This window comes from Musca vetustissima, unplaced genomic scaffold (genome assembly GCF_032173495.1).
Source record: "Musca vetustissima isolate MV318-11 ecotype Yass unplaced genomic scaffold, APGP_CSIRO_Mvet_v1 utg21219, whole genome shotgun sequence".
Taxonomy (NCBI): domain Eukaryota; kingdom Metazoa; phylum Arthropoda; class Insecta; order Diptera; family Muscidae; genus Musca; species Musca vetustissima.
In genome coordinates this window covers 258,255-281,319 of record NW_026882362.1, presented here as the reverse complement: position 1 = coordinate 281,319, position 23,065 = coordinate 258,255, and the positions used below count along the sequence as shown (strand labels likewise).

Below are 23,065 nucleotides of genomic sequence, written 5' to 3'. Positions count from 1 at the left end.
ATCTGATGTAGCGAGGCACATTTTCCACTCTGATTGAGACACTTCGAAAACATTTGATATGAAGGCAGTTGTTAGCCTAGCACAAAAAGCGCGGTATAAACAGAAAAAAGTTAAGTGTTTTGGAAACTTCCATTTCTGTTATGAACACATGTTAAATTTTGTTTCGAATAGACGCATCCGCAATTTTTTTACTATGGAAAACCAGTTTTGCCGACAATACAGGCGAATATTTGCATCGAAGTGCTTTCGGAGTTAACCTTCAAAAACATTTCGCATGCCTTTTAAAATTGGAAATACCTCATCTAGGCAGTCTTCATTTTTATACAGAAGATATTCCCTGGGTCATCTACATCTTCTAAACACAGAAGGAAGAACTAAAATAATCTTCTATAAACGGAATTATGATGTAGGTATATAAATGGCAGAAGAAATGTTGTAGGCCTAATATAGGCAAAATAGACCCTTGAAACACCTGTTGCATGTTTCCTATACAGAGAAAATATTCCTCAGAACTTCTAAATGTAGAAGGTATTCAAAAGTCATTTAATTTGTCCCGTATCGAGTTTGAATATTTGACGGCTCTTCTGGGGGCTCTATAGGTATTTTATATATAGAATAATTTTAAGATTTTCCACTGATTATCTTTTATTCAGAATATCTTCAACATACCATCTGGCTCGTCTGCGAAGACCAGTACATTAACTCACGTTTGGTTTCCAGCGACTAATGATTTGTTATAAACAAATTTTGAAGCGTCGTATTTTTGAGCTATTGTTAAAATATGCGGTATTCAACGAATACAATCCTTTTGTACGATTAGTTATTCATGCAATTGTATCGAATGTCACATGACGATCTTAATTATCAGTTTACACAACAACATTTTCGGACTAAAGGTGTTAAATCGGGGTACGAAAATTTCCAGGGTAATATAATCGTAGAAGAGCACGTCCCCACAACGCAAATAATCTCTGTCCAATTAATTTTCTCACAGTTAAATACAACATCGATACAAAAAAGAGCAAAAAACAATAAGGCAAAATAAAAAAGCAGCAACGACATCAATACAATTATTTTTCAATTAGGATTATTTTGGGGAATTTTTAAGAATTTTTAATTTTCACAAAAAAGCTTACCTCCGTGGGTATATAATCTACTAGCAATAGCTATGTATTTATTGTTCGATTGTGTAGGTGTGCGCATATTAATTATGTTTATATTGTTGCAAAAAGGTGAGAAAGAAAATATAAGAAAGGATAATATATTTTACAATAAATTTTTATCAATTCGTTGTTGTTTCTTTTGCAGGGATAAAAGCCCAACAACAAGAAAAACAAACTAAGAAAGATTGTAATAAATAAAAACGCGAAATGTGTTTAAATTGAACTACAAAACGTGATTGCTTTCGAAAACCGTAACAAATAACGAAAAAAAGAATAGAAAATCCCAGCACGGATCGAAGGGTAAAACATAAATCTAACTTAAGAAAACAAACGACAACCCATGAACCGGAAGGTTTACAAAAGAATAAAACCGAAAAACAAAATATAACTGACCAAAATATAAAAGAAACCACAACAATAATACAAATAAAAAAATTCCTACCTGGAATCCGGCTGGCAATGGATCATGCTGTATGGTTAGCTTAATATCATTACCAGGCTTAAGTAGCTCCATTACAGCCTCTTGATGAGTGGCACGTGACACATCGGTATCATTAACTTTAAGTATCCGGTCACCCATACGCAATTTACCACATTTTGAGGCAATGCCGCCAGGTACAATCTGTAATGAAATCAAGAACAAAAATGTTAAATAAAATTACAGTTGTTAACAAATTCCAAAACAAAATGTCACATCAATAAAACACAAAAAGGTATAATTTATAATATGGACTTTAGATACATTAAATTTGTAAATTGAGCGGAAGTGAAGGAGGCACGTTGATTTCGTCCCTTTTGTGGTTCGCCTTTTCTGTTTGAGATTATTTGAATAAAGTGTGGTAATATATTTGAAATTTAGATAAAACAAAAATTCAGTTTTTAGTTTTAATTTATAAATATATTTTCACATCGTTTTTTATAACGATCCCTCCACTTTAGGGACTTTCAAAGGTCATATCCAAATTTTCGAACTTAGGTTTCTGTGATTTGATTATTCGATTTTATTAAGAATAAAACATCTCCTGATAGAAATATTCCCAATGTAAGACTCGGACATATATAAAGGGACCCTACTCACTCTCGATTTCAAATTTCAAAAATTTTCAACCGGCTATTTTTTTATACCTTTCAGCACACTGTGGTTCAGGTTATTATGTCCTTTTGCATATTTCAGGCAAAAGGAAACGAATTAACCACATGGATCGCTTTCTAAGTCGATTTATGCATGTCCGTCCGTCCTTTTGACCATGTAATATTTTAAACAAGTACAGGTCGCATTTATGTTCCAAATTGGATGAAATTGGCACAGCACATTTATTTGACCCAAGGACGAACCCTATTGAAATTTGGAAAAATCGGTTCAGATTTTAATATAGCTGGTGCACCAAGATTCCTATACATCTTTGGATTTGCACTAGTTAAGTTTCCTGAAATCGGTTAAGATTTAGATATAGCTCCCATATATATTTTCGTATGATTTAATGTAAAAGGTGCCCCAAAATCCCTATAGTCATTCGATTTACGCGATATTTGGCCTAGAGTACTGAATTGAGTCTAGAATGATGTAGGCAAAGTTTCGTAAAAATCTGTTCAGGTTTAGATATAGCCCCCATATAAATTTTCGTCCGGTTTCATGTAAATGATGTACCTAAGCCCCTATGTATCTTTCGATTTGCACGAAATTTGGCATAGCGTATTGAATTGAGTTTAGAATGAAGTTTACTAAGTTTCGTGAAAATCGGTTCCGATTTTAGGTAAATGGTGCACCAAACTCCTAGACGCAGACAATGTTTCCATATATATTTCGAGCAGGTGTCTGATTGAGATTAAATTTCTAACAGTGGGGCATATTGAATGGCGTGAATCGATTTCTATAAATATGTCCCATTGTACGCAAACATCTCTAAATGCAGAAGCGCATATTTCTTCGAGGGAACATTGAGAAATTGAAAATGTTAGGACAATATACCCAAAGTGGTGAAGGGTATCATATAGTCGGCCCAGTCCGACTTTACTCCTTTCCTTACTGGTTTGTAACAAATGCGGAGCTAGGAAAATTATGATTTGGAAAATCGACTACGACCTACTTACCTACTACTCGATTTAAAATTTCGACAATTGTCAGCCTGCTGTAGCTTTTTGTAATTAAATAAAAGTCATTTGAAATTGGGCACTGCAACATCCGTATCTCAAAATTACAACGCAATTAAAAAGATTACATATCTGGATTTGAAGAAGTTATAGGTTCAAATTAAATATAAAAAGAAAATCGATTTTTTGAAACGGAGTATGGATGCCCAGAGGATATTAGCAATTTCACTTAATATAATATTTTTAAGATAATCCGTTCTTGAGGAATATATCATGTCTGTGGCCATATTTCTAAACCAGTGAGGGGATCAGCAACGATGGTCCGTCAGAAAAAGTAACATAATTGGCATGTATTTCTAACATACGTCGAAAACGTCAGAAACCCACCCAAAATCATTAGTTTTTTGACAAAATAGCTATTTCATTAATAAATTTTGAAATTATGTATACTTTACTCAAATCTGCTAAATATTGACCGATCTTAATCAAAAGAGTCATGCTTTTTACATGGTCAGACCACTTTTTCTGTGTAATATTTCGTGATGTTCGGGTCATAATTATGATCTATAGAGCGAACAGAAAAACAGACAAGAATAAAGTTGTTGGTTTATTTCATTCGCTTAATATAAACAGATTATTACCAGCATGGGTCTTTTTTGCCAGAAGCCGTCATAAATGCAAAATTTCATGACGATTGTGGACAGACGCACCGATGGACACACATGTCTAGATCGACTCACTAATCAAGATATGACGACTGGGTACTAAAAAGTGACATATACATAATTTTTCTCTCCTTTCGAAACATCTTTTTTCGAATTTTTCGAAGACTTCAGTCTTTAGCCACAATTTAACCTTTGGTTGATGATGCATTTCCCTACAAAGTGTCTGTAACATGGCATGCCGGGTTCTTTTTTATCTATATTTATAAATAGCGGCCACATTAAGACGGATCCGGCTCATTTTCAGTAATGTGACTGTAATTTTGGTATTCTAGATTCCTGGTTAGTAACATACTCCTTTCCCGGAAATATTAATTTTTGGTTTGGCATTTAATTTTCCTAGAGCATAAACAACCTACTTACAGACAATTTACAATAAATACTCTATATTGATGATTTGATATAATACGTTATCGTTACACAATCACTTATAATGTGCGTGGTTCGTATCATAAAATTTTTCTGTAGATCTTATAGAAAAAAATCAAAAATATAGTTGAGAATCCGTTAGATTCTAAATATAATCCACAATCATAAAATGATTTTCGTAAATATTCCAAATTGCGATCTGTATGTTGATTGTAATGAGGGATGATTCAAATCCACCTCACCCCAGGTGGACATACGAAAAATTGGATGTACTATTATATGGGTAATGTACCTGATTATGGGCCGATATCGGTAATTTTTAGTAACAAAAACAAAAATTGGTCATCCACGGAGAACGAAAAAATTATATGGTTGAAAATCGGGTCTGAAGTACTCAAACTTTAACACAGCGATCTATTTTATCTATCCAGTGAAAACCAAAAATACAAAATTACAACTGATTAGGTGGAAACATGTACCAAAAGCTTCAAAATACTTATTATTGGGATATATTGATATTCATATTCTCAAAAGTGGATCGATATATCACATTTTCAATACCAAACATCCCAGCTGTTGTAGCAACGTATGTGCAAAATTTCATTTGCGAGCTCTATTGTGGTTTTAACAGAAGGGCGGACGGCGGAATGACATATTTAATATACACTCCACCTTGGGGTAAAATTAATTGTAAGCTATTTGATTGATATACAAACTTTTGTCATACAACACTTTGTAATCTCTTGGCACCCAACTTTATAATGCAAGTATTAAGTGAAAGTGCCGAAAAACAGTAAAAATTATAATTCTTTGAATCTGAATTCCCTGTAATCAGCGTTAACTCAAATGACAATGAGATGTAAAATACCCAACATACCAGACAAATTTCTAAAAATAAAATATGAAACATGGACTGTTAGAAAATATAAAAAACAAGTATTGTATAGTGGCACAAATAGTTTGAATTTCCCACATTCTATACTCCCACAAAAATATAAATTATTCCCTGACTTGTTTGGTTACCATTGGCAAAGGCCATGTAAAATTTGTATTAATTTTTATCGTCCCCCCTTCTCACTTTGTCCAAAACTTTTTTAAAATATTTTAATTTTTTTGCCTTACATTTAGTACGAATGCAATACAAGCCTTAAAAAATGTGATGACATCGAATTATACCAAAAGAAAAGTTTGATTAATTATGGTGTCTGTCATATATTTTTTTCGTCTCCTTTTTAATGATTATTTTTTAAGTTTTTTTTTTCGGAATCAAAAAGTAAATTGCAAATGACAACTTAAATGGTATTATCCAGACAAAAAGTTAATCAAAGTTGCCGGGAGTGATAGACGGCGTCGGTGGACAAGTGCGAAAATTTAAATTGTGATATTTAATTGGGCAAAGGAGTAAAAATAAAAAATGACAAAATCTGGAAAAAATTAACAAATTTAAACAAAATACACCATAATAAAATTGTGTTCACATAAAAAGTTCTTAGAGTCGATTTCCTGTAAACTCCTTGAGATCTACATATGGAGGTATATGTCGAAACATAGACCTACTTAGCATTGATAGGGCAGTTCCACATTACTGGATGTTTGGGAATAATTTTTTTCGACGCCTAAAAGTATGCACTACGCTTAAGAACAAAGAACATATGGTAATCGTTAATACTTATAGCGTTGCTCCTGTATTTTTTTATAGTGGAAATATTTGAAAGTAAAAATATTACGAAAAGGTTTGGCAACGGAAATATTTAAATTGTGCCGAACCCAGCTGGAATTCCTAGTTACCAATTTTCTTCTATTAGCAGAAAACAGGAGATGAGTATAGCCTTCATTAGACTTTTATATGGAGGTATATGTCAACACATAGACCTACTTAACATTTTTTTCAAAAATGGTTACGCTATCCGGAGAATGGGAAAACCAGTCACTTATCGAATTAAACATAGACCTAGTTAGCATTGATAGGACAGTACCACATTACTGGATATTTGGGAACAATTTTGTTACGCCTAAAATTATGCACTACGCTTAACAACAAAGAACATATGGCATCGTTAATATTTATAGCATTCTTCCTGTATTTTTTTCATAGTGGAAATCTCTGAAAGTAAAAATATTACGAAAATGTTTGATAATGGAAGAATTTAACTTGTGCCGAACCCAGCTGGAATTCCTAGTTACCATTTTTATTCTACTAGCAGTAATCAGGAGATGAACCTTTATATGGATGTATATGTCAAAACATAGACCTACTTAGCAAATGTTTTTTTTTTTTTCAAAAATCCTACAAACCTACATAGCATTGATAGGACAGTTCTAGATTACTGGATGTTTGGGAACAAGTTTGTAACGCCTAAAAGTATGCACTACGCTTAACAACAAAAAACATATGGCAATCGTTAATACTTATAGTATTCGTCCTGTGTTTTTTCATAGTGGAAATCTCTGAAAGTAAAAATATTTGGTAACGGAAAATTTTAAATTTTTATTCTACTGGCAGAAAACAGGAGATGAGTATTCGGAGTATAGCCTTCATTAGAACTTTATATAAAGCAAATGTTCTTTTTTTTTCAAAAATGGAAGTTGTTATGCTATCCGCGAATGAGACTGCCAGACACTTATCGAATTAAGTCTGGATTCGATAAGTGTCCCTTCTGGTAACACCCACACAGGGGTTAAGCCTAAATGCGGGTTACAGTATATATATATATATAAGTTTAATTATCGAACCTTATGTTCTGGGGACGACCCCAAGAAGGGGGCGAATATTAATCATTTTTGGTAGGGAGATTTGTTACCAAATACGACTACAAAACACCAAATTGCAGCAAATTCGGTTAACAACGCGCTCAAGACCACCCAAAATACCGAAAGTTGGGGGTACCCTTATGTGGGGGCTATCCGAAAAATGGATCTATATTCATAATTTTTTGTGGGAAAATTTGGTACCTATTAAGAACTCAAAATACTAAATTACAGCTAATTCGGCGGAAAAATACGATCAAACCCACCAAAATACTGAAAGTTAGGGGGTACCGCTATATGGGGACTACCAGAAAAAGTGGACCTATATTAATAATTTTTTGTGGAGACATAATAAGAACCATAATAAGAACCCAATGTAGCAAATTTCAGCAAATTCGGCTGAAAAACGCGTTAAAGAACCCCAAAATACCGAAAATTGAGGGGTACCGTTATATGGGGGGTACCAGAAAAAATTGACCTATATTTATAATTTTTAGTAGGGAGATTTGCTACCTAATAAGAACTCAAAGTACCAAATTTTAGCGAATTCGGTTGAAAAACACGCCCAAGAAGCCCAAAATACCGAAAATTGGGGACCGATATATCCCATCTTCGAACTTGACCTGCCTGCAGACAAAAGACAACTTTATGCAAAATTTCAGCACCCTATCTCAATTCTTTCAGAAGATAACGGAATGACAAAATTAATATACCCTCCATACTATGGTGGAGGGTATAAAAATTGCATAAACAAGAAATAGTTTTGTAAGCGTTCTCCTGACTATTTGACTGATACTGATTTTCATTATGAACGGCATACTTTCCTCTATTTATCATGAAGTAAACATAATCTATTCTATTTTGTGGCACATCTTAACACCTGGAATTTATTTTTTCCTACATTTGAAAGAGTAGAAAAAAATGTAGTCCACATGGTGGCCACTTATGGAACTGATTCTGTCACATTTGTTGGAAATAATAAGTTATCAAATGTTGGGTCTCTCAGTTAAACAGCCAAACTACATAACCATTTGAGTATTTTTTTTTATCTCAAAAGTACCCAATTTTTATAAATATAAAAACCCCATATTTCACCCGTACATAACCTCTTTAGCTCCAATCATTTATTACACACATTAGAACACCACGATAAATATTTGTCAAATTACCACAATTAATAAAATACAAAATACAATAAGCACACACACAATAATACTTACATGTGATATAAAAATACCCGGTTCGCGAGCACCAAATGGTACACATGAATGGTCGGTACCGCCAATTATGCTGAAACCCAGAGATCCTTGATTTTTGGGTAAAATCACTTCCTGCAAAATGGGGGGAGGATAGCCGCAAAAAAAGAGAAAAAAGGCGAAATAAAAACAAAAAATACAATTAATAATTTATTATGGCATATCAACAAATGGCAAAATAAATTATATATTTAAATACATATACATACATATATACAAAATGTTTTGTTATTATGTGTTGTTTATGGGTGGAAAAGGAGTGGTGGTAGTGATGTTGAAATGGTGTGAGTTGGAAAACAAGTGGAGTGGATGAGTGTGTGTGAGAGAGAGAGCAAGGAAACCAACCAACAGCAAAAAATATAATATTTTGTTTTAATAATTTAAAAGCGTTTTTCCTTTTTTATGTAAGAGTGAGCATACAATACACACATACATATATGTTATCAACTTATTTATCTACACAGAGACACAAATGAATAATTAAAAAAAAAAACCCAAAAAAGTAATATTACAAAGTTTACAAAAAAACCCAATGTATGTGCGGAAAATGATGATGAAGTTTTTCGAAAAACCATCTGCTCAGAAAAAAATTATTTTTTGATTTATGACCCAAAACATTTAAGTACAGCAACAACCAACCCAGCAACCCACAAACAAACGAAATAGAGGGGCTTCTACTTTAAAGGAAAGCCATTAACAAAAATTTAACAATTTGCAATAATAAAAATTGAAAAAAAACAACCTTCACCGAAAAATAAAATATTTAAACGAAAATATAACGTAAAAATGATTTAAATGAAATCAAAATAAATTTTATTCAAAAAATATAAAATTTAATGCCAACTAACTATAAATTGAAAAAATCACTAAAAATAATTTTGTATTGTATATGTCGGTTAATTAAATAGTTACATTTAAAAAAATGTAATAAAATTAAATATAGATTGCAAAACTATTCAAATAAAAAAAAAAATAACAAATGTTCTTAAAGGTCTTATTATTTATTTACATTACTTTAAACCATTACCAAGTACTAAACAATTTACACAAATTTCATAAATTAATTTTATTTAGTTATTTATCTATTTATAATTATACTTTTTTGCACGGAAAATCATGTCCGTATTATGTTCTACCACATCATACCATTCAACAATAAAAACGGCCCAATTCATAATTAATAGAGAGAGGTATTTCCGGCATGAACTAGTTCAATAAAACTATTCCGCAAAAGGAAAGATCGGTGCTAGGACTGGTTATTTAATTTATCTAGTTCCTTTTGAGCTAACAATTTTAAATGAACTATTTCGAAAATGGAACAAATGGTAGTATGTTCAGATCTTTCGTCCATCTAGTTCCTTTTGAACGAACTAGTTCAAGGGAACTATTGGGCAAAAGGAACTATCGGTACTACGACTGATTCTTTCGTTCATTTAGTTCCTTTTGGTACAGCCTTTCAGTTTTGATCTCGTTCATTTATTTCCTTCTTATACAGGCGTTCAATAAATCTACCAGTTCATTGACCGTGTACTAATGAACTATGGAAATGGAAATAAAAAATCGAAAAGCAATGCAGGATACTGCAGATATTTTTGATATTTTTTACAAATATTACAGCATTATTTTTATTTCTAACTAACTTTAACTAAATATAACAGTTATTTACAGTGGATAATGCTGTGCTTTATTCACATAATTACTTTGTTCCCGCAAACTAGTAAATATGTCGAAACTAAGTGGCAATCCTTTCAACATTTTGGCTAATAATATATTTTATTAACACTAGAACGCCGAAGGCGGTCATTTTTACCCCTTTCCAATTTCAAGTACAAAAGCAACTGTGCATTTAATGACACTTTTTTTAAAATTTGGTGAATTTTTTATAATAAACGTAATTCTATGAGGTACAAAAAGTCACCATATTTAAAAAAAAGTGTCATTAAAAGCACAGTTGCTTTTGTACTTGAAATTGGAAAGCGGTCAAAATGACTGCCTTCGGCGTTCTAGTGTTAATTCTGTGTGTTGGTCCAGGAGGAACAGTATTAAAAAAAAACAGGGTTAACTTAAAGAAGTGCTGGCAAATTGAATATTGATAGGACAGTTCCACATTACTGGATGTTTGAGAAACAATTTGTAGCGCCTAAAAGTATGCACTACGCTTAACAACAAAAAACATATGAAAATAATTCTAACGTATAGTATTGTTCCCGTACTTTCTCTTCATAATAAAATTATTAAAAAAAAATAAATTTCAAAATTGATAATGGAAATTTTTGAAAGCAAAAATATTTAGAAAATGTTTGGTGACGGAAAATTGCAATTGTGTTGAACCCAGCTGGAATTCCTAGTTACCATTTTATTATACTAGCAGAAAACATGATATGAGTATTTCGAGTGTGGAAACGCCTTTCTGGGAAAAATTGGGAGACTACGCTTTTAAACCTTTCAACCCTTTATTGTAGGTCCCGCAAACTGCAAACTCCAGCAGCTTGCTTTGAGAATTGTGGACAATTCGTTGCCAGTAATTTTCTAAATTTTAAAATTTTTCTATGAACTTTTCTGAGGAATCCAATTACTACGAAGTGGAATGAAATGTTTCTCTGCTGACAAAATTTTTCTACGTCGAAAATTTTCTACTTCGATTTTACAGGGCGGAGTGGAGTGTATCGTACAGTCTATGTCGTAAACAGTCGGGAACTTCTCCTTGCCAGAGTTTTTATTTAAAAAAATATTAAATTCCGTCAGGTTATATCAGCCAACATGATGGAAAACGTGGTGCTAATTTAAAAGATATGCAGTTCCATACACTTTCCATTATTTAATCTTCGAATTGGATAGGGTGGGACTTTGAAAAAATATAAATCTATATTGACAACTGCACATTAAAAGCCCTTCCATCGTCTGAGAGCCCCATATTTCAAGTAACTGACAAGTAGAATGAAAATTAGGGATAAGTAAATCGACTTTCGACTAATCGATTAATCGACTTTTTGTATTGAAAAGTCTTAAAGTCGACTTTTGATCTTTGAAGAAATCACAAAGTCGATTTTTCAAAATCGACTTTCGATTTTCTTCATAAATACTCAGTTAATTATTACAAAACTCAAATTGCAACAGTCAGTAAAAGTCGAAAATCGAAATTCGAACAGGTTTGACAAAATCGAAAGATCAAACAGTCGACTTTTTAGTCAAAGGCCAAAATCGAAAAGTCTTAAAATCGACTTTTTGGCCAGAGGCAAGAATCGGAAAATCTAAAAGTCGACCTTTGCGCTTGACTCTAATGAAAATCAGACTAAGGCCTTTCGAATACTATCCGAGACCCTTTCATGTAGGTTATGAAAAAAATTGTACATACCTCAGACCGGAGAGACAAACGATTGGAAACCGATTTTAGGACTCTCCAAATATGAATAAAAATGAAGAAGACTTTTCAACACGGATATGACATTACATGGACCAACCACCAGTAAAGATTTTCTAACAGAATGTATTTCTGAAATGTTAAATTGTAGCCACCTTAATTCGAGGATGAAGGAAGGACCTTCAAAATACTCAAAATGTCCAGAATGTTCTTCGAACACAAAATGCCAAAGAAATGACAGACTATGTCTATATTAACCCTTTATGGCCCAATTTTGGCCATAGGCAACAAAATGTTTTAATGCTTATATTTAAAACTCAGCGAGTAGATATATATTTTTTGCATTACACACGTTAAGATCTGATTATGGAGGACACATATCAAAAGTGATGAAGTTTCTTAAATAGCTTCGTTTTCAAAATGTACGAAATGTGTTACAACTCCGTCCAAATTATTTTTGATTCTTGTAAAAAAGAACCTGATGTACAATTAATATAGATTTTTTCGTCGATATTGCATTTGATTTTCTTGATATTGGACATTAATTTTTCCGAAAGAAGGCAACGGGCCATAAAGGGTTAATATAGTTTAAAATTGGTCAAGTCGTGCATACTGGGACTATGTCAAAACATGGACCTTTCCTGCAAAAAAAAACCTACATTGAATATTTTAAGCCGGGGGTTTTTTGTCATCAAATTCAAATACCAATTTCAGAATGTAAGATTTGGAAGCTGCGCTCTCTAAAAAAAAACTATCAGTAGCCTTTTTTCTTCCGAAACCAGAAATGATTACTAAATATCGAATGAAACATTCTAGTACCACCCCTTAAACATCTGAATTTTATATCGGGGTAATGTCTAAACATGGTCCTACATTGAAAATTAATCAACTAGGATTTGAAAATAATGCAACAACGAGAATTATACCAGGACTGATATTTTTGACATGAAATAATTTCATTTTTGTTGTTGTTGTTTTTTTTTTAATAATAAAAAGTTATTCTTTTCGACGTCGGGCATAATTTCCTTTCACTGGAGCATTCGAAACCAAAAATTCCACTAGTATTGGAAAGAGTTTATATCTGTTTCTGGTATGAACTAGTATTACATATTAACTTCCAGTAAGCATTATTAAAATGGCGGATGTATGAACATTTTCTATGTCTTTAAAATTTGAAACACAAAATTTGAAACACAATATATCCCAGATTTGAAATTTTTACTTCAACTTTTAAAGAGGCATTCCAAAGGTGTAGATTGGAATTAAATAAAAAGCAAATAATTTTTGAAAACGAGATGCTCTGTCGCTGTTTGACAACAATTTTCGCAGGAATTGTTAAAATTTTAATACACAACAACATTTTTTTAAATGCATTTGGATTTAAATTAGAATCAGTAATCGACATATCATACATATCCAAAGGATCTTACTTTCCGACATCTCTGGGATTTATGTCTCATTATTACCATATTCTGTTTCCTATTTTTTAATTTTATAAATTAAGGTAATAATATCAGTTTTGGGGATAAGAATCACACTTCTCATATTTCTAGTCTCATGAGACGATTTATTTAAATTGCCACACTTAGAAAAAAAATATTCTTAATAATCCCATATACTCCCTTATTTCACTTTAAACAAAAACAAACACACTCTAATATAACAATATAACTAAATTACAACAATATCAAAAACAACGACTATAAAAATCCATATAACCATACTGTATAAATGGCATTAAATGATCCTGTTTGTTGTTGTTGTTGTGTTTTTCTATTGTAGCTTTATTTTTTACAATATAAATTAATTCAATTTCAAGTAAATTGTCAATGCGGAGTGTGTGTGTGTATGTAGGAGGTGGAGCATAACGAAATTGAGACTACCATTAAATGGTGTTAAAATGAAAGCAAAAAAGAAAACAAGCACATGAAGATTACAAGGAGTAATACAACTATATTCATGTGTTATTTTATATCATACACACCTATACACACACAAACATAAACAAAATCCCACTAATATAGCCATCACACCATTTTTACATGAGTGTAAATGTGTGCATGTAAATTGTTGTGTGGCAAAGTAGCAAAAAAAAAATACAGGAGGAAGAACGTTTTAAAATCCATAAAAAAGGAGCAACAGAAGTAAACACACATACACAAACATATCCGATGCCTACATATTCTCCTGGGAAGGCGTAGACGTAGTCGAGATTCAAATGTATACATTGGTTGTAATAAAATGACAATACCACGCAGTTAATACTTTTTTTGGTTTTTTGTGAAAGAAAAAATGGATATATTGTAAAGGGAGGTACACTGTGGAGAATTGAAATAGGTAAGGATTTAAAAGTATTAAATATAAAGACATTGATACAAAACAGAATAATAAAACATATAAAACCAGTGAGCGGAGCAGTATAGTCGGACGAGGCCGACCATACGATACCCTACACAACTACCACGGAACTCAAATTTTCTGCGGATATTTATTCCGAGTCTGGGCAATATTTCGTGATATTTGCATCCTCTTGCCCGATTAGAGGTAAACAGCACCTCTTCCTCACACTGACATATTTTCCGAATATTACGAGTATTCAGTACAGCTATTGTACAGATTCCTTTCGATTAATTCCTTTTGATTAATATCAACTTTTCGGGTCTATGCCCTTCAGGGGTAAATATATACGCTATAAATTACAAATTTTGTCATTTTTCACACAAAATTCAGGGTCCATTTGACCCGCTAAATATTGACCGATCTTTATGAAAACAGGCATGCTTATTCTTTGGCCCGATCCCCTTCACCATGCAAAATTTCACGATGTTCGGAGCATAACTGCGGCCTCTGGAGCGACCAGAAAAACCTAAAAAATTTAGTATTTGGTCCATTTCATCCCCTAAATATTAACCGATCTTTCCCAAAAACAATAGGGGTCTTCATTGGCCACAACCCATCCTACATGCAAAATTTGGTCCATAACTGTGGCCTGTATCGTGTTTACAAATTATAATGGACAGACGGACGGACGGACGGACACACATGTCTAGATCGACTCAGCTAGTCGAGATATGACGATTGGTATACTTAAAGGTGGGTCTAGGACCAATATTTCGCGGCGTTACAAACTCTTGGGGCTGCACAAAGCTATAATACCCTGACAACATAGTTGTCTAGGGTATAAAAACTGTCGCTGAATTCCAACATTTTGAATTTTTTATGATCTACATGACGAGGAGCACACTCATCGTACGTAAAAAATGTAGGTCTGGACCCGTATATGGGTCATGGCAAAACCGTTCAGTATTGTCTGTATTTTTTGTCTTCTAAAAAACGAATTATTAAACACAAATCTGTGTTTTCTCTGTAGCATATGAAAATCGGCTCGAACTTATTCTCAATAAAAAATAATTTCCCTTCCAAGGGAAAGTAATTTTTCCTAATTAAAAATGTATTCCTGTGTATGTACCTTAACCTCAACGTTACCGGATACATTACACTTTACACTGTATGCTAATGTGCCAGGAACAACAACAAGAACACAAATCAGAAATACTTTACTTTATATGTACAATATGATAAATATTGTATAATATTAGGGACAATAACAAAAAAATCGACAATAAACAAATATAAGCTTCGAAGAACAGAAGTATGAACACAGTAAAAAAAGGCAACAACAAAAACAAATGTACAACAACAAAATAAAGAGACATAGCAAAAATAACATAATAACATAATCTCTAACATAATAATATTTAAAACCTACACAAATACATGGACAGGCACACACATAGAGAAAGACACACTCAAATACACATATGAAAACAGTTACAAATACAACAACAACAAAATCTACATATATAAACAAATGAAAAGATAATAAACAATCTAATAAAATCAACGTTTACATTTTGACTATAACGAACGAACGAATAAATATTTCTTCACACACACACACATACAGAAACACAGGACGGACATAAAACAGAAAAAAAACGGAGCAGCAACAGTAACACATAAAAGAAGAAAGGACATAAGGACAACATCATAAAACGAAGATATTGTGTATGTTGGAGTGTGTGTTGAAAATAAACTTGTGTGTGTGTTTATTTCTTTTTTAAATTTATTCATATTTGAATGATTCCTTGTTGTTTTTTTTCTTTCTGTATGAATTATAATGAAGCCAATAAAAAACGGATATTAAAGAACAGAATTAAGAACATAAATACAATTTTAAGATTTTCTCTTTGAAAGAAAAAAATGAAAATCTTTCCGGATAAAAGTAATTTAAAGAATTTTTTATAAATTGGAGTTTCTTTTGGGAGACAAAAACAAAGGTGTAAACTAGACAAGAGGCAACAAGGCCAACTCTGGTCTCTGTATAGACCAAAGATATGAAGTATTTTTATAGATCGGAAATCTGTGGTATCTCTATAGACAACATTACCAGTTTTCCCGAAGTGTTTCTTCCACTAACATTTTTTCGGTTCGGTCTCGATTCCGCGGTCGATTGCTGCTTCGTTTCGGACAAATACGCATAGTGACATTATTATAAAAGTCTTCTGAAACACGGCGATCATATTATTTTCAAAATATATTTGTACCAATCGGCACTAACCTTGTTTGGCTTTTTATTTCCGAGTTCCTGCAGTATTAAATGTATGCTTGTGGAAAAAATTCCCAAGGATGTCGCCTTACGTTATCAGTTCACGCAGGGAATCAATGTTCTGTATGTTCTTTTTTGCAAAATAAATTTATCAGTTCATTTTTAACACAACATATGATGGTACTTCAAATCGTACGGAGCACTTTAATGATAAAAAAGTCAAAATTGCCAATGGAAACGTCAGATGGCACCAAACAAAATACTGTCTCACGAAGGGTCTTATGGGGGCTTTCTCTCATCACGAAGTGTCTTTTGTGAATAGAAGACCTCATGAGGACTGAAAGGACTTCATTGAATAGCAGTAGACAACCTCATAAAGGTATTCAATAAATTTACTCTTCGTAAGGTTTCCATAGATGAATGATAAACGAAGTTTTTTAAAATCATGTAGACCTCTTGTGTTCTTCTAAATATTGAAGTCCTCCCACTAGGGCTTTTGTATAAAGGGTGAATGCTCTTCCGCTATACATAGGAGATCTAGAATAAAGTGTCTACAACCTATAAAATACACATTAAACTTGAAGAAGAAGTATAATACTTCCTTGGAATAAATCACCCAAAAGAGCTCCTTGTAGAAATTTATCTTTCCAAAACATCTCACTTCAAATAGTAAATGAAGTGAAATATCTCGGCGTTACTTTGGACAAAAAACTCACATTCCGTTCACACATCGAAAACTCGTGCAGAAAAGCTATCACTGCATTCCGAGCATTATGGCCCTTTTTGAACAAGCGCTCCTATCTTTCTCTCAAAAATAAAAACCTATTATATAAATGTGTCATCAGACCCATAATGTCATTCGCCTCACCAGTATGGCATGGAGCAGCAAAAACGCATCTCAAACGACTGCAAATCATCCAGAATAAATGCTTGAAGATGATATTCAACAAACCTTGGCGCTACCCAACGACAATACTACATGAAGATACTGGTTACGAACTCATAATCGATTTTATAAACAGAATTAATGAAAACTATTTCCAAAATCTTTTAGATTCTCTTAATCACCATGCAAAAATATAGATCAATAGTTAATTATTTTTCTTTAAAAATAATTAAATTGTGAACTTATATTTTTAAACCATGACCCTTTAAATTTTAAAAATTCATATAAGGTTTTTACAATCCTTTTTGCCTTAAAACGATCAAATCATATATTAATGAAAACATACAATTTAGAGCATACTATTTGTTGTAAATCTTTTTGATATATCTCAAACCTTGTAATGTACATATCTTACACTAGATAATTTGTTAATTTTGGATTAATAAAAATTGAAATTGAAAAAAAAAATTGAAGAAGAAGTTTTTTTATGAAAAGGTAGTCAAGGTCATCTACCTTTTACTTTTTCTTCTTGCAAGATTAATGTGTATTTTATAGTTTGTAGCTTCTATGAAGACGAAGAAGACCGTCAGCTCTTCTATGAAGACGAATAAGTTCCTCAGCTCTTCTATAAGACGAAGAAGACCTTCAGCTCTTCTATGAAGACGAAGAAGACCGTCAGCACTACTATGAAGACAAAGAACCTTCTCTCCTCTTCTATTAAGGCGAAGAAATGATTCAGCCCCTCTATGAAGACGAAGAAGATCTTCAGCTCTTCTATAAACACAAAAAATACCTTCAGCTCCTCTTCTATGAAAACGAAGAATACCTTCAGTTCTTCTATGAAGATGAAGAAGACCTTCAGCTCCTTTATGAAGACAAAGAAGACCTTCAGCTCTTCTATAAAGACAAAGAAGACATTCAGCTCCTCAATGAAATAGATCTTAAGGTCTACTATAAAGAAGGATTTTAGTTCTTGTGTGAAGAAGGCGGATACCTTCAGCTATTCTATGAAGGAGAAAAAGAAGGTCAATTGAAAATTGATACATATAATATCACTGGTGTCTATACAGACCTTCTTGTCATGAATACAACCTTCAGCTCTTCTACGACACAGCTCTTCTCAGAAAAACGGCTAGCTATTATAAGCAGGATAATTCCTTTAGGTCATCTATAAAGAAGAGGACTTTCAGCTTTAGTATGGTTTAAAGACTTTTCAAGTCTTCTATAAGTAAAAAAACATCCTGAACGTCTAGGAGAAGTTCTCCTGGACTATAGAACAGTTTCGGGTGAACCACCGCACGCGTGCACTCTCGCGAGAGTAAATATCACTATTCTCTCACACACATTCAACTGAACCAACTGAAAAACCATTGACACTCACAAAGACAAATTCGAAATTTATACACTCTGTCCGTGCCTGCTATAGAAACAAACGGTTAGGTATTCTATGTAAGTAAAAAGCATCCTATCTTTGTAAGATAAGTCCTCTTGTTTCTCTTTGAGAAGGCATCCTGGTCTTCTGTTAGAAGAGGAAGAGTTAGAAAGGATCATTTCCTAGTAGAAGACCTTTTAGGATCATGATCAGATAATATTTTTTTCTAAAGGGATACCTTTAGATCCATATGGAGAAATAACTTATGGTTTTCTATGAGAAAACCAGAATTTTTTTCTGATCTTCTTTAAAAATAAGTCCTTGTGGCCTTTTATGGAAAAATGACATTCAAGTCTGCTATAGAAATAAGTTTTTAAGGTATTTTATTGAACCATACAATAATTTTTAAGAATTTTTGAACATCTATGAAAAATTAGGATGTTCCTCAGTTCCATAAAAAGGACACCTTCTGGGCTCTTATAAAGAGATGGTTATTTGTTCTCATATGAGAAAAAGACAACCTAGATTTTTATGAAAGACCTTAAGGTCCTCTGCTATCAGGACTTCTATGAAAAGAAAATTTCTGGCTTTTTATGAGAACTCATATTTCTCCTTTGGGTCTATGAGAAGTTTAACTTATGGGTTTCAATGATAAAATGATCAGGCCTTCGATAATAAGTCTATCTGCTTTGCTATGAAAATTTCTTTTTGAGTTCTATAAAAGAAAGACCACCTAAAATTTTATGAGAGGAGGAGAGGAGTAGGAGTTATTGTTTGTTTACCAGACTTTGTGTATTTGTTTTTCTTAGGAAAATATAATGAGAAAAAATAACATAAGATTTTTAAAAGGAATACCTTTAGGTCCACTATGAGGTGATCTTCCTAGATCTTCTAGGGAAATAATACAATTAGATATTTTGTGAAAGGAAAAACATTCTGGTCTTTTATGCCAAGAAGAGGAACCACATGAAGAAGATAATTTGCCATTCTATGAGAAAAAAAAATAACAAAAGATTTTTAAAAGAAATACCTTTAGGTCCACTATGAGGCGATCTTCCTAGATCTTCTAGGGAAATAATACAATTAGATATTTTGTGAAAGGAATAACTTTCTGGTCTTTTATGCCAAGAACGCATAGCCTTCTTTGAGAAGACATCTTGGTATATGAGAATAAGTTATGATTTTCTATGTAAAAATCGCCACTGACTTCAATAATAAGACCGCCTTGTCATTTATGGGAAGTTTCCCTGGTGTTTTATAAAAGGAAGGCTTGGTAGTATATTAAGAGAATAAATATCTTTTAAAAACCAAAATTTTGTATTAGATTTTTTAGGAAAATATAACCTCTAAATATCAATGTGAAAAATATGCCATCGGTGCTTCTATAAGAAGATCTTTTATGAAAAAAATAATACCTTTGATTTTTCATGAAAAGACACTCCGGTGTTTCTAATACGAACATATAAAGCATGTTCGTCTATACGATAAAAACCTTTGGATCTTTTTTATGAATAATATCTTTATAAAAAGAAAGCTGATATTGAATTGCCATGAAAAAATTATTGCCTTGTTTACACTGAATTATAATGCAGTTTATTGTTTGCAAAAATTTCACTTCTATAATTGTAGGCACCTCCCTCTTACAACAGAAACATGAAATTTATTCAGAATATGTGTGACACAAGTCAATTGTACAAAGTACACTGTCTGCAACATACATTTTCGGTTAATCTTTTCATTTAGTTATGGAAAAATTTCTCCGCATTAATATGCTATGACACAATGACATTTTACAAGAGTCCCCAGCTAGAATAAATATGACACACCAATCATTCTTCAGGTGTCTATTTAAAGATGATATTTGCCTTGGCTGCAGCAGCATTATTACAGGATATCATACTCCATACATACAGCAGTTGCTAAAGAGAATAATTCAACCACAAAACTAAACTTTACAGCAATCATTATTTCGTAGAGTAACGGAGAGATTACCTTTAAGTATGTCATCGCATAGAGAATGTCATGAGAATAATAATAGCAGTAATATCCTTACAGCTCCCAGCCAAAGTACAAAGTTCATTGTTATTCCTGGAGAATGCACATTTTGATTACCATCTTTGGTTTATAATGTCATAACACAATTGCATTTCACTTAGGATTTAACTTTAGTGCACCTCCTTGCCCGTCCAAAGACTTTCTTGCCCCGGGTATCCTCTGTGTGTGTTTTGTATGAAACAAACGGCCCAGAGAGACAGAAAGACATTCTGAGTCCCCGATAATATGCGGCAATGTTGTGTGCGGCAATGATGACAAAGCTTATTTCATTATAAAACGTTCATTATCAACATTAGAATTATTATTAATAATGTCGTCGTCAACAGCAACAACAACAACAGCCACATCATTATTGCTCATTATGTGCTGTGCACTGGTGGATTGCATTGTTCGGGGGGGTATTCCCTAAACGAAAATGTTGAAAATGTCATTTCGAGTAATGTTGTTGAAAGTTTGTAGTATGAACATAATGACAGGGAGTAGAATTGGGTATATAAATTATCATAATTGTATATTCATTTATACTTCAATGAAATTATAATGAATGTGAAATATTTTCTAAGGAAAACGTTTTTACTGCATGCTTTTTACTCCGAGATTTTGAAAAAATACAACTTTTACATTAAAATGTTGGGAGAATGTGTCTGTAATCGACTCTCATTATTAATGCATTTATTTTAAAGTTGTATTCCTGAAGGTGTAATAAAATTTGCCATTATCAAATTAAAATGATTTAGAAGAATAAAAATATTTGAAAATGAAAAGAAAAAACTTCAATTTTGAAAGTTCATTGGCCTGGTTCAGTGAATAATATACAACGAAACCACAACTAAATAATAAATCTAAGAAAGAAATTAATACGATTATTTTAATGCCATTTTAATACGAAAGTGGTAAAAATATCTCTAATCTAAGTAAACTAATGAGTATCAGCTGATGGTGTTGTACAAGCCCTAATGCTTTCAAGCAAAATGATAAGGTGGCAGACGTAGACCGAGTAAGACTCGGATCGTAAGCTTTAGAGCCTTTAGATTTGAATTTAGAAATAATATAAATGAAATCTATGTTACATTTCATATGGACATAATTTGAAATATTTTAATTATAATACGAGAATTACCATTGAACTTATAAACAATTCAATTGTATTTTAATTAATCCATTTGGCATTCGATACATTTTATTCGAAATTCAAATTGTTGTTTCAGATGTCATTCAAATAATTTTAATTGTAATTTGAGAATATGGATTTGATTTAGATTTTTTTTTAATTGGAATGTTTAACAAATTTTATTTGTAATTTGAAACATTTCAAATTGTTTGATTTGCAATTAAAAGCATAATAAAATAAAGTTATTCGAAAAAAATATCAATTGGAAATACAATTGGCTTGTTTTTAATAACAAATTAAATCATCGAATTGGAATCCTCGAATAACAAATATAATCTTTAACTGTTTGAATAACATCCGTCGAATGTGTATTTGTAATTCGAATGTTTACATTTGTAATTTAAAACCTATAAAGAGGTATAACAAACCCAAATGCTTCAAATTTCGAATGCGATACATTGAATTGATAATGACATAGTTTAAATTTTAAATCGAAAAATTTGAATTTCGAATGAAATTATTTGAGTTTTTAATGAAGTATAAATAGAGCTTCAAATTAAATTATTTGAACTTCTAATGAAATTATTTGAATTACGAATGAAATAATTTGAATTTCAAATGAAATAAATAAAATTTCAAATAAAACAATTCAAATTGCACTTGAAAGGTTTAAACATAAAATTTCAAGTATAATTTCGCATTATCGAATGTAATATACCTATTTTTACGGTTCCATAGAATGGTTTTAAAGGTGAAAATGAAATGTATTGGACCTACAAGGCCTAGGCAACATAAAAATATAAGATGCGTTACGAGATTTAGTCTTAAAAATAGAGAAATAATCGAGGTGTTGAAACAATTTTGCGGAAATTCCGGAGGGAATATATTGAAATTTTGAAAAATGTTGACCATTTTTGGGAAGGTATTAAAAGGAGTGGAGCGACAAAATTCGATTTTTAAATTCAAGGAATGTTCAAAAAATCGGAGATTTTCAAAATTTTACCATTTGAAAATGTGCCCATTTTTAAACATTATTTAGTTTTGGTAAAAAATATTAGGTTGTGTAAAGTTTGCACTATATGCCAGAGATTCTATTTTTTGGCCATAATTAGAGCAGTTTGTTTCTGAAATAAATAAATATCACATGCAAAGATTTCGGTGATGTTAATTACGATTCTGCAGAAAAAAGTAACAACAGGGTAAATCCCAAAAATACCGAATAATGTGGATTGAGTTTATAAAGAGCCTAGCCCGAAAACTAAGTCAATATTGAACGATAATTTTACAGTTAGAAAAATTAATAAATTGAGAATTAAAAATAC

General features: G+C 32.1%; 1 protein-coding gene across 1 annotated transcript in view; it reads right to left on the bottom strand.

The window, feature by feature from the left end:
* The window catches only part of LOC133328719 (mucin-2-like), a 94,919-nt gene that overhangs the window by 49,169 nt on the left and 22,685 nt on the right, over window positions 1-23,065 (bottom strand). The window contains exons 8-9 of the mRNA XM_061537262.1: window positions 8,314-8,424; window positions 1,606-1,785 (exon numbers count right to left, since the gene is read on the bottom strand). Of these exons, the coding sequence (XP_061393246.1) occupies window positions 1,606-1,785; window positions 8,314-8,424 (291 nt within the window). The remainder of the gene's footprint in view (window positions 1-1,605; window positions 1,786-8,313; window positions 8,425-23,065) is intronic.